At 36.5% G+C, this 11,758-nt stretch overlaps 1 protein-coding gene across 2 annotated transcripts in view; it reads left to right on the forward strand.

Moving 5' to 3' along the window:
- Positions 1–11,758, forward strand: part of NEXN (nexilin (F actin binding protein)) — a 15,964-nt gene extending 4,206 nt beyond the window's left edge. For both annotated transcript variants that reach the window (XM_009884691.1, XM_009884692.1), the window contains 7 exons: positions 193–369; positions 448–621; positions 3,003–3,188; positions 7,333–7,530; positions 8,813–9,034; positions 10,168–10,353; positions 10,811–11,758. In XM_009884691.1, the coding sequence (XP_009882993.1) occupies positions 193–369; positions 448–621; positions 3,003–3,188; positions 7,333–7,530; positions 8,813–9,034; positions 10,168–10,353; positions 10,811–11,182 (1,515 nt within the window). In that variant the 3' untranslated portion in view covers positions 11,183–11,758. The remainder of the gene's footprint in view (positions 1–192; positions 370–447; positions 622–3,002; positions 3,189–7,332; positions 7,531–8,812; positions 9,035–10,167; positions 10,354–10,810) is intronic.

Raw genomic sequence — 11,758 nt, forward strand, 5'->3', positions numbered from 1 at the left:
ACGCTCTTCAGATATTATACGAAAACTTGTGACTGCCTTAGGCAGATGGGTTTAGTCTTGCTGTTAATACTCAATACAAGTAATTCTCTTGGAAACACTGGTGCACAAAGGCAAAACCAGCAGTTTCATTAAGAAATAAGTCTGTCTAGAAGTCAAGCTTTATGAAAATATAATAAATATCTTTTTGGACAGGAAGGGGATGATTCACTGCTAGTTACAGTAGTGCCTGTAAAACCCACCAAAACACCTGGGAAGATGAAAATAAACTTTGAGAACACAGGAAAGGAGAGACAGGATGAAGAAATGAAGCTAAAATATGAGGAACAAAACCAATTCCTTAAGGAAACCAAGTGCCTTTCATTTGTCATGGTAAACCACTCATCTAAAAATACCTAAGAAATAAATATCTATTATTTAAGATATAACTATTTTGTTTTTCTTACACAGGGTGAAAATGAAGCCAATGAAACACAAGAGTCTCTGTCTCCTGGTAAGCTGAAAGTGACATTTGAGGAACTTGAAAGACAAAGACAGGAAAATCAAAGGCGGCAAGCAGAAGAAGAAGCAAGACAGCGATTAGAAGAAGAAAAACGTGCCTTTGAAGAAGCTAGACAGCGAATGGTAAATTGTTCATGTTGTTACAGAATTTTCACATCACATACGCTTTTACATTCTTTCCTGTATCCGATTCGTCTTTTTTTCTTATTCTTTAACTATATTTCAAGCTGTCAAGAGCCTGAAAATTGTATCACCATTAATTTTTGAAAGACATATATTTGAGCATGGTTCTAAGTCAGTAACCACACTGGCATAATGCTTTAGACACTCTGTTAGTAAAACTGGGAAATTTATGTGTTTTACATTTGCCAGCAATCTTAGCAGGTTTTATATCTACACTTTGTAGTACCTTAAGCTGTAAGTCCTCAGGAAGACAATTAGTTGTCTGTTTTGTTCTTAGATAGTGCTTCAGATGATTCAGGAACTAGTTTTTGATGAAAACATTCTGTAGTAACAGAATGCTATTTCTTATTCCCGTATTTATTTATAAACATGATAGATGACTACATCAATTACAACTTCCTGTTATGAAGAAATGGAAAAAAAGACAGGTCGGCTCTCTTCTATGTATTGACATAAACAACAATATACTAGAAACTACTAGATTAAGCCCCAAACTGTCAGAAATGTAGCTCACAGTTCCTGTTTCATATTACTTGCAAGACTGCCTCCATATGTGTTCTTTATCATAAGACAGACTTATTCTAGATCAACTATAAACAGACCTCACTATGGTTTGTTCTTTGATCATATGAAAGGAATCATACACTTCGTATTAACATAAGATATACAAGATAGTTTAGTTCTGTATTTCCTCATTTGACTCCATTTCTAAAAGCATTTAAGTTCTGTATTTAAATATTGTTCCCTTGTACAATCATGATCATTATGACTTTGTTAATTCACATAATTAATACACATACAAAGAAGATTAGTGAGAAATGAGATTTTAATCTTCCATGAAATCTTCAAGAACGTTATTTATAGGAATCTGGTAACTAACTTAAAAAGAGTACAATTATGAATGGACATTCTTGGACAAACAGTTCAAGATCACTATGTTGGCTGTATTTCAAAAACATTCAAGAAACTTATATTCTCCAAGAAAAGAAAAAACAAACCGCAGAACCTTCAGAAAGCTGAAACATTGAAATTCCCAACTGGTCCAAATGGAGAGGGTTCTATGTTTAGGCAGATGATACCCAAATCGTAGTTTACTCCTCTACCCCCACCTCCAATAAATCACTTGAATTTTCTGCACCAACAGCCTTGACATTATGTCAATAACGTACTTTTTTCTTGTTATTTGGGGGTGGGCAGGGGATACTAGTGAAGGAGAAATGGGAAGAAAATGAAGGAGAGTGAACTTCGTGAAGTCACTAACCATTCTAACTGGAGTTTTGTTCACATTTCCCACCCTTATGTATATGCATTTATTAACCAAGTAATATAAAGCTATTTACAAATTCGTTATTTCTAAAGAAATTTTCTAATGTTCAGTTTTATCTGCTATCAGTGGTTATCAAAATTTGAAGTCAAAGGTTTTCCTAAAGGAGTTCAGCAGTTAATTTCCTTCAATTCTTCCTTTTTTCTCCATGAATTCCAAACAAAATACTTCTATAATTCCCTTAACTGGCTACCCCACATGCCAGTCCCAGGGCTGCTTGCAGTATACAGGAATCCGGAATATCAATACTCTGACAGTTCCCAGTCAATTTCCTCCATAAACAAATAATGTACCCTGAGATATCTTCTGAAGATGGTTCCTTCTTTTCTTCTTGATTGCAGTTAGCAAACCCCAGGCTTCTCTTAGCAGATAAGTGGAGACAAGCACCAGTGAAGACATCAGAGTATCTCAATTCCCTTTCTTCAGTGATGATTAAATGTCTAAAAAGAAAAGAAACAAAAATCTCACTCTGGAGTAACAGCCAAATGTTAATTGGTTTAGCTTTGCTATAAAACTCTACAGCTTTTTTTTTTTTTTTTTTAACTGGTAAGCACATTGGTGAAAACAACTTATATGCAAACAAAAAGACTTGATGGTATATAAAGGTCTATGAAAGTGACATAAAGAAAGTGAATAGGGAGTGATTTACAATAAAGGATCCAACCCTGAGACCCTAAAATATGTACTTAATTACTCAGCCTTTTCCAATGTGTGATAACAAATTGTTATTTGAATTGCACACTCAACAGATCTTTAAAACTTACAGAAGCTACGTACAGGATACTGAAATAAATTTCTTTTTCCCCTCCCCTGGCTAAAACCAAGACTAGAATGTTTCTTATTGGAACCAAATTCTTGATACATTTTTTCCCCCAGGACAAAAAAATAACAACTATAAAAGATCAGGAAGGAATTAATGCAGTATTTGTTTCCTAGAAATAATATTTTTATGTTTGGATAAGTCCTTTCTATTTTTTCCTCTCCCTCTTCTCTGAAGATAAATGAAGGTGGTGATGAAGAATCTGAAAATTCTGTTAAAGAATTCCGTCCTGGTAAACTCAGACTCAGTTTTGAGGAGATAGAAAGACAGAGGAGAGAAGAGGAAAAGCGGAAAGCAGAAGAAGATGCAAGACGACGCATAGAAGAGGAGAAAAGAGCATTTGCTGAAGCAAGGAAGAACATGGTACGGCATTTTTGTTTCGTATATAGTTTAACTTTTACTTAAGTCTCTGATGAACTAGAAAGCAGCTCTGGGATAAAGCTTTACAGTGAGGAATGCATGCATCAACTCCTGCATTAAATAGCTCACCTCACTCCTTATTAGAAGGTGTGTGTGAGTAAACTAATCGAGTTCCTTTACCAAAAATCATCACAGCAAGCCTAGAAAGGATTGGAAATAATTTAGGCAAACTGAGATATTGTGTCCAGCAGGTATTATATGCTAGATGCGACAAACTTGGAAAGCAAAATGTTTTCACAAGGAGGGTTTGTTGGTTTTTGCTGGGGGGAAGAGCAATTCCTTTTACTTCTCCAAGTTTATCTCCCTACCTCTGCAGGGTGTCCACCAATCAGTTCTTACTAGCTAAAGCATAATTAATGGCATACTAGGACATTGCTCACTGCAAGTACAAATTTTATAGTCATCGGTAGCCCCTTAGGAAGGAAAAATTAAGAAGGCTGAACTCAGGTAATTGATGTTTTTATTGTATTTCATTGGTTGGTCAGAGAAACAGGAAAAAGTAACTTGTGGCATTTACCATCACAACAATTCATAACATGGAACTACCTTAGACAAATACAGATCTGTGATATGCAACAACTTCTAAAATTTGAGTTAAGATTATATTGAAGACAAATTCCCAGGGACCTAGGGCTGACATACTGACACTACCTGATGGCAGAGAAAGAGGCCTGATTTCAGAGGGTGGCAACAACATTATTTATAAAAAATAGCTAGCATGGAGCTTTTCACTGTATTCGTCATGCTTATTCCAACAACTTCACGTTTCAGCAGGCTTTTGGGTTTAAGTCAGTTACTTATTGGTGGATGTTAGGAAATACAGTATTAAATTACACAACTACCAAGTAAAATGAAGTATTGTTTGTTTCATAAGGAAGGGCAAGATGTGCCATACAGAACTGTGGAATAACCCGCCCATCTGGCAGTGTCTTCCTACATTCCCCTCTGTGGTTTTATTGGGAAAGACCAACTGCATGCCTAACAACATTTTCTTCACCATTCAAAGCAATGCTTTGGAGACAAATTAAAGCTTCGTACAACTACTAATATTGCTAGCAGCGCTCCCTCTGCCTGAAAATTGGGCCAAAGACAAGACCTCTACGCTGAAAGACTACCCAGAGAAACTACAGTGTAAACTTATATTTGAAATCGTACTGGTAAGCAATTAGGGAAAATAGTGTCTGTTCATACCTCCAAAGAGAGAAAACAGAAGCTAAAACCACTAAAGGGAAAAAGAAAACAAACAAACAAGCAAAAGAGTGCTGCTGGACTTCTGCCATTACAATTTTTTATGAAAAGACAGCAGACAACTAAAGGAAAGCAAAGAAAGTACGTGCTGTCTTCTTTTTTTTTCCTGCTTTTTTGAGAATCTCTTTTTTTCTGCCTCAGTGTAGCAATAAGCTCAAGTGTCCAGGCAAGAAAAATTTCACTGATTAAACAGGTTTAATCCATTAGATGCAGCACAGAGTCCGTGATTGCACTGTAACAGCAGACAGTGAGGACGTTCAGTAAATTAAAAAAATCACGGAAAATGTATTTTCAGCATATACATGTTTGAAATTTTTCTGTTAATTAGCGTCCTGAATATGAACAACACATTTTCTATTACTCGTAACAGAAAACAGAAGCCTGTGCTATCCCCATTTTCCACAGCTACACAACATAACAGCAATGCAGATGTGCTTTTAGATGTTTTAAGAACACATTAGTCATCTCTTTCAGCAGTAGTAAAAACTCACATTCAATTTGTATTTAAGCATTTAAATTAAGTCATTATTTTTGAACCTTTTTCATGTTTATTCTCTATAATTTAGTTTTGAAAATATACACACGCAGAAGTAGTAATATTGTTGCTGGAAAACACAAACTCCACCTCCTTTTGGAAGGGTCTCCCTGTTTCACATTTACTTGTGCTACATTTATACTTCCATGCTCCCCACCATCCAGATGATCACTTTCAGACCGAAGCATTCATCTTTCATCCCTGTCAGTCTCTTTCCATTAGAAACTGCATAAAGAACCTGTCTTAGCAAGAATAAAAAAAAAGTTCTAATTCATATCAGTCACTGTTTGCCCACTGAAAACTGGTTGACTGTGCTGCAACTTATGTTGTTACAGGACTGCTTCTCACTGCCATCTGTTCCCACTTTGCAGAAAAAAATGTATGGTCTCACTTCACAAAATATGGCCAAAATATTTACTGAACTAACCACAAGGGTTTTGTGCATCACTCAATTCAGCCGAATTTTTTCCTGTGTTTTTTTTTTTAACCAGGAATACATTAGCTTACTGTCTTTTCATAACTCACTGCTTCAAAAATCCAGAGCAGACCGCTGCTAGTGCTTCCTCATATGTACAGCTTTTTAAAGCTTATACATACATGTGTTAGTAAGTTTTGAATGAATGCACTTAGCTCTGTATCTTCTTGAAGCGATGAGCATATGAACTAATGCATTCCAAGCAGGAGACTTTCACATTTCTTTGCTAATTTAGCTGTGGTTAACCACTGAAAACCATGTGGCTATGCATTGTTTTCATTAAAGGCAATAGTTTACAGCTTTGGTTTTTGACTCCACGTCTCCGTAACACAATTTCAACAAATATGCCCATATTATGCAAAACGAATGAAGAATGGAAGGAACGGTGGGGCTGAAATCCAACTGTAAGCTTACTCAGAGGGAAAATCTGGAGGAAATCCATACTGAGTAGCAGTATTTAAGTGGGACTGAGCAAAAAAAACTATTGAAAGAGCTGTGACAAATAAAAAGGATATGGGCAAAGTAGGTCCAGACAGCAGTATGAACTATGATGGCACAAACAGCAGTGAAATGTTTTAGTTACAATGGCAGCAAGTAGCAATAAAGAGAAAAGGGAGTGCTAAAGAATCTTTTAAAAAATATGTTTATTTTCTGTGTCTTTATAAGGCTAGCCGAAACACTTTCTGAAATGAAAGTTTTGCTCCTTTAATTCTTTTTAGTGTTTGACTGATTACTACTATTGGGAACTCCTCCAACTGAAGGCATACTGGGCTCTGCAATGTTTGCCACAAGGCTTCTCAAACCCGTGCTGACCAAATAGTGCCTGAAGCCACATCACTGCACAGTACTAGATCAGTACCTGACCTCATCTCACACATTTATCTACAGAATATTCCTGTTGAGACACTCTCTGTTAATGTTTACATAGTTACATGCATAAACCTATATTTATAGAGGGTCTATCAAGAAGTTATTTTAAAATCTTCCTGCATAACTCACATCGTGCCTCTTGGCCATTTCTGTAGCATACAGCTTCATATTTCAGTAATGCTTTGCTTCAACAAATTGCCGGATTAAATATTTGTTCTTACACTTCCTGCTTTTGAAAGTAATGAAAATCACCTTTCCTGAGCCCTACCATCTTCTCATGAACTAGTGTGCAAAATAAACAAACTGCTCATGAATGACCGCCAAAGCCCAGCCCTACTCTGAAGCCCGAGAAAAGGGCAGGAAAGGAGGACAGCCTCACTGTTGGGTTGTACGAGGCAATGAACTGGCAACGTACATTAGCATAATCAATTTGTGCACAAGAAAACTTTCTTGTAGAAAATTCTGTTCAGTTGTCCTTACTGGGAATAATAATTTTGCTTAAGAACAGGAATATAATTCAGTTTATTTTGAAAAAGATTACAGATGTATGTACTTCAGTGTTAAGAGCAATGACATTTAAACACAAGCGATTTGGCTAATGATAGTCTGTGATATAAACAGGAATGAATTGTTTCAGGCCCCTGAGCTGCGTTTAGAGGACATCCTCTCCATCATCTTACAGGAAAGACTGCGTTTTAATAAACACCTTCACCTTCATTACAGAAGTTTAGCATTGTAATGTTAAAGACCTAAAGTCAAATACACACACCACACACCCCTGCCCCCAGCAAACACACTCCCTCCCAAAAGATTAGAGGAATACCCACATTGTCATCTTGCATCTCACTGCACTGTGCCAGGTGTGGCAAAATACTTGGACATCTTTATGTCTGAGCGACACTGTGATTTCATCACAGGTACCTTCAGGATGTTTCACTAATGCTCTGAATTTCCAGCAGGTGCTGGATGATGAATCACCAGAAATGTTTAAAACAGTTTCTCAAGAATCTCTCATACCTGGCAAACTGGAAATTAATTTTGAGGAGTTACTGAGACAAAAAATGGAAGAAGAAAAGCGGCGCACAGAGGCAGAGCGTAGGCAAAAGTTGGACATGGAAAAGCAAGAATTTCAACAGTTGAGACAAGAAATGGGAGAGGTTTGTATATCAAAGGCTATGTTAAGCAGATGATCCTAGAGGACCCTTCCAACCTGGTATTCTATGATTCTGTGAATAAAAATATAATAGATAATTTCAATTACTAAAATCTGCAATATTGTATATAGGACGACATGTATATTTTTATCACTAATCTACCAGGAAGATGCTTTTATCCCTTGCCACCCTTAAAGTAAAAAAAATTCAAATTTTTAAGTTTATCTTACAGCCACTTCTGAAAATTCTACGGTATTACTAAAACAATGATGTAATATTTACAATATTGGGAGAACAGAAACATCTAGTTCCCAAATGAATATACAAGAATGAAAGTAGGAAAGAGCAAAATTCTGGCTTTTCCTCAAGGGAATGCTGTGTTAACTAATTAGGAAAGAATTACAGTGACCTCAACCTGTTTCTAATCAGCATATCAGGGGTTTGAAGACTGTCACAGTTGATTTTAAAAATCACACACAAATTTGCTTTGCATACCAAACACCTAAAACATCATGTTCATGAACTCTATGCTTCAATTTGATTTGGTTGTGGGTGGCAATTCTTTATTATTCCCTTTCTATGTTAGAGGACTACATTTGTTCGGTTTTGTTAAGCTGGGAGAGTAGTAAAGACCCTAGTTTGCAAACTTTACAACTAAATTTTGTATTACATCCTGGGGAAGAAAGGACAGACAGGGACCTCCAACTAAAAAACATAATACATCTTTACTGTCAGTCAGAAGTCATAAAAGGAGGGGTAAAGTATCAACAATTACAGCTTCAGATGTGGTTTGACTACAGGATCCAGAACTGCCATTTCTTTTCCAGCCATGACATCCTGAGATCTCATCTGCTTTTTATGGAATTAAAAAAAAAAAAGTAATAGTTTTCTGTTTATTAAAGTAGTTTTTAGAAAATTCTTTCATGTCATATTGCAAGTAAGTCAGAGAGGTAAATTACAGATCTGGGATAACTAAGTTTTTTGTATTGCTAGGTGTCTGGTCTTGAGAGTCTGTGAAGGGTGGTTTGTTGACAGCAATTCTTCAACAAAGGCTACATTCAAGCAAGATATTTTAAAATCTGTATCTCATTTAGATGTGATACTAACCAATAATCCTGAGAGTAGTGAGGGGGGAAAAATAAATTAGAGGGAAAATGTCTCTGTGCTGATTTCAAATAACTAAGAGGACTGGTTAAGTGTATTAAATTACACCTATCTGTGGGGAGAACAGGGAGTAAAGATTAAGAGCATTTTCCATCTTACATGTTCTGTAATTTCTGAACAGCTGGAAGAGGAGTCTGAAACTTTTGAGCTAAGCAAAGAATATGAAGAATTAATAAAGCTAAAAAGAAGTGGTTCTATTCAGGCAAAGAACTTAAAAAGCAAGTTTGAAAAAATAGGACAATTGTCTCAAGAAGAAATACAGAAGAAGATTGAAGAAGAGCGAGCTAAGAGAAGAGCAATGGATGAGGAAATAAGAGAAAGGGAAGCTGAAAAATTTCAAGAGGTAAGTTGCATTCTGTATATGTTAATGATATGCTTAACTAGCACACTAATGATCCAGGAAGGGAGAACGCTGCTGCTTTCACCAAAGTTTGCTGTATTTGCAAAATTATTTTCTCACTTCTTTCCTGTTCCCTCCTTTGGATGCATGAGGAAGTCTCACCTCAGCATCCCTAAAGGAAACGGCACCAGTTTACTATCAGTCATCTAGTCAAACAGAGATCTGTTTTTCTGCTCAAAGTCCTCAATTCAGCATTTTAACAACCTGAAACCTGCCAGCCTGAGGGTTTGAAACATTCCAATTTGAGAATTAATCTATTAACCATCACATGAATCGCTGCTTCTTCTGAACTCTAATTCATTTTCCACTGTATGAATTTAAAAAAAAAAGAAATAAATCAAACACCACCAAAACCAAACAATACCATTTGAAGAATCTTTTTATCATCTTTACTCGTCATTTCTCAGGGCAGAGCAGAAAAGGATGCCTACTCACCTATGCTTCAGACTGGAACCTCTGTTTTCCACAGGGAAAAAACAAGAAGTGAAGCTATCAGTCTAACTAATAAATCATCACTGTGCTCCGCGATGCAAAACCCCAACATGAGCTTTCATGACATAATCATGTGTCAGTGCAGGAAACTTAATGGTAGTAAGTCTGATCTGAGCCTCATTCTGAGGTTACTGTCCACAGTAGTCAGTCACATCCGTAGCAGCTCAAAGCCTCTTATTTTTGAGCTTTTAATTTAATGACTGACACTGTAATTATGTTTCTACAAGGTCAACCTGTGTTAGGTGTTGAAGCTACCATAACATTATGGCATGAACGTCAAGTGACTAAGGATTTGCCATTACCACAAGGCAGTATTCAACTTCTACATGAAAATAAATCTTTAGGAGTATTTTTCTAACATTTTTTGAAATCACTTTTGCAAGTATTCTGCCCTGTCCCTGAGATAAACTATTACGAGACTTGATTTTAAACCCAACATTAAACAAACCTCTGACAAAAACAGGGCTCTGGGTGGCTTTGCTGTTAAGAACTACTGCTCTACAAAACTAGTTTTATTATCATATATATTTAAAATGTAGTAAACAAGTTAATTCCTGTTTTTTTATTATTTTTTTCCTCCCAAGGATGACGAGGTAGATGTGAGACCAGCCAAGAAATCTGAGGCGCCATTTACTCATAAAGTAAACATGAAGGCGCGTTTTGAGCAAATGGCAAGAGCCAGGGAAGAAGAGGAGCAGAGGAGAATTGAAGAACAGAAATTACTACGCATGCAGTTTGAACAAAAAGAAATTGATGCAGCGTTACAGAAGGTATAAATTACAAAGTACCTTTTCTTCAGTCCTAAGTGTCCTTTAACTTAGCATCTGATTACCACTGATGGCAACACTGCCAGAAGTATAAAAGGCGCATTATACTCGTTCTAACAGCTGCTGTGAATTGCTGCAATAATGTAAAATTACTTGTGGTATTTTCACATGTTCTTGAAGAGTATGAGAGAGATGCTGCAAAGTTAATCGCATCCTTCCAATAGTCTGAAAATGAAATCTACATTCATGCCTCTATTTTACCCCAAGTTCCCAGCCTCATTAAAATCCCTTTCACTGCCTGTTCCATATCCAGATTCAGTGCATTGTGTAATCTAGTGAGGACAGGTGTGGCATTTCCCCTTCACAAACATGGTACCTTTTCTGTAATCAAATACGTATCACTAGCAGCCATACTGCTATTGCCACTTTAAATGTTCTAAATTGGCTTCTTTTAAAACAGAAAAGAGAAGAGGAAGAAGAAGAGGAAGGAAGCATTCTTAATGGTTCTACTTGTGAAGATGAGGAGGATCAAGCTCGATCTGGAGCTCCCTGGTTCAAGAAGTCACTAAAAAACACATCAGTTGTGGATGGCGAGCCAGTGAGATTTACAGTTAAAATTACTGGAGAACCAAAACCCGAAGTTACATGGTGGTTCGAGGGAGAAATGCTGCAGGACTCTGAGGACTATCAATATATTGAAAGAGGAGAAACCTATTGCCTTTACTTGCCAGAAACCTTCCCAGAAGATGAAGGTGAATATATGTGTAAAGCAGTCAACAACAGAGGCACATCTGCTAGCACCTGTATTCTCACCATTGAAAGTAAGAGTTAGCATTTCAATTTGCTTAATTCTCAAATATTCTTCTCGCATATTTCCTATTATGAAAATCTCATTATCTGTTCTTCTCTTAACTCTTATTTTCTAGCTGATGACTACTAATACTCTACTTTAGCTGGAATCTCTCTTCCCCTCAAAACTTTCTTACTGCATCATCTCTTTCTCTGATGGGGCCAACTAAAGACAGCAAGGATATGCATTGATTTGTCACTCCTGCATCAGATAAGAGTAACCTTCAAATTGTACGAGTGTCCAGGTTCCTTGCTCAATACAAAAACTAGTATGAATGGCTAAAAAGAAGGAATCAATGTATGAAAGATCAACTAAAGGACAAAGCTGAGTTATAATAGTGCTCCCACATTTGAAGACCAACTGTTGTGTAATAGTATAAAGCTAAATACACAATCTGGAAACTTGTGTAGTAGTGTAAATCTATTGGTATATTTTGCATGAACACTGAATATTTAAGCTGTTTTACTTTAACCCAGAGGCACTGAGCTGGCAAAAGGAAATACTTATTGACAACCTTCAAAAACCCCAGTGTACTATTTTTAAAGAATAAAAGATTAC

This window comes from Charadrius vociferus, unplaced genomic scaffold (assembly GCF_000708025.1).
Source record: "Charadrius vociferus isolate BGI_N301 unplaced genomic scaffold, ASM70802v2 scaffold163, whole genome shotgun sequence".
NCBI lineage: Eukaryota > Metazoa > Chordata > Aves > Charadriiformes > Charadriidae > Charadrius > Charadrius vociferus.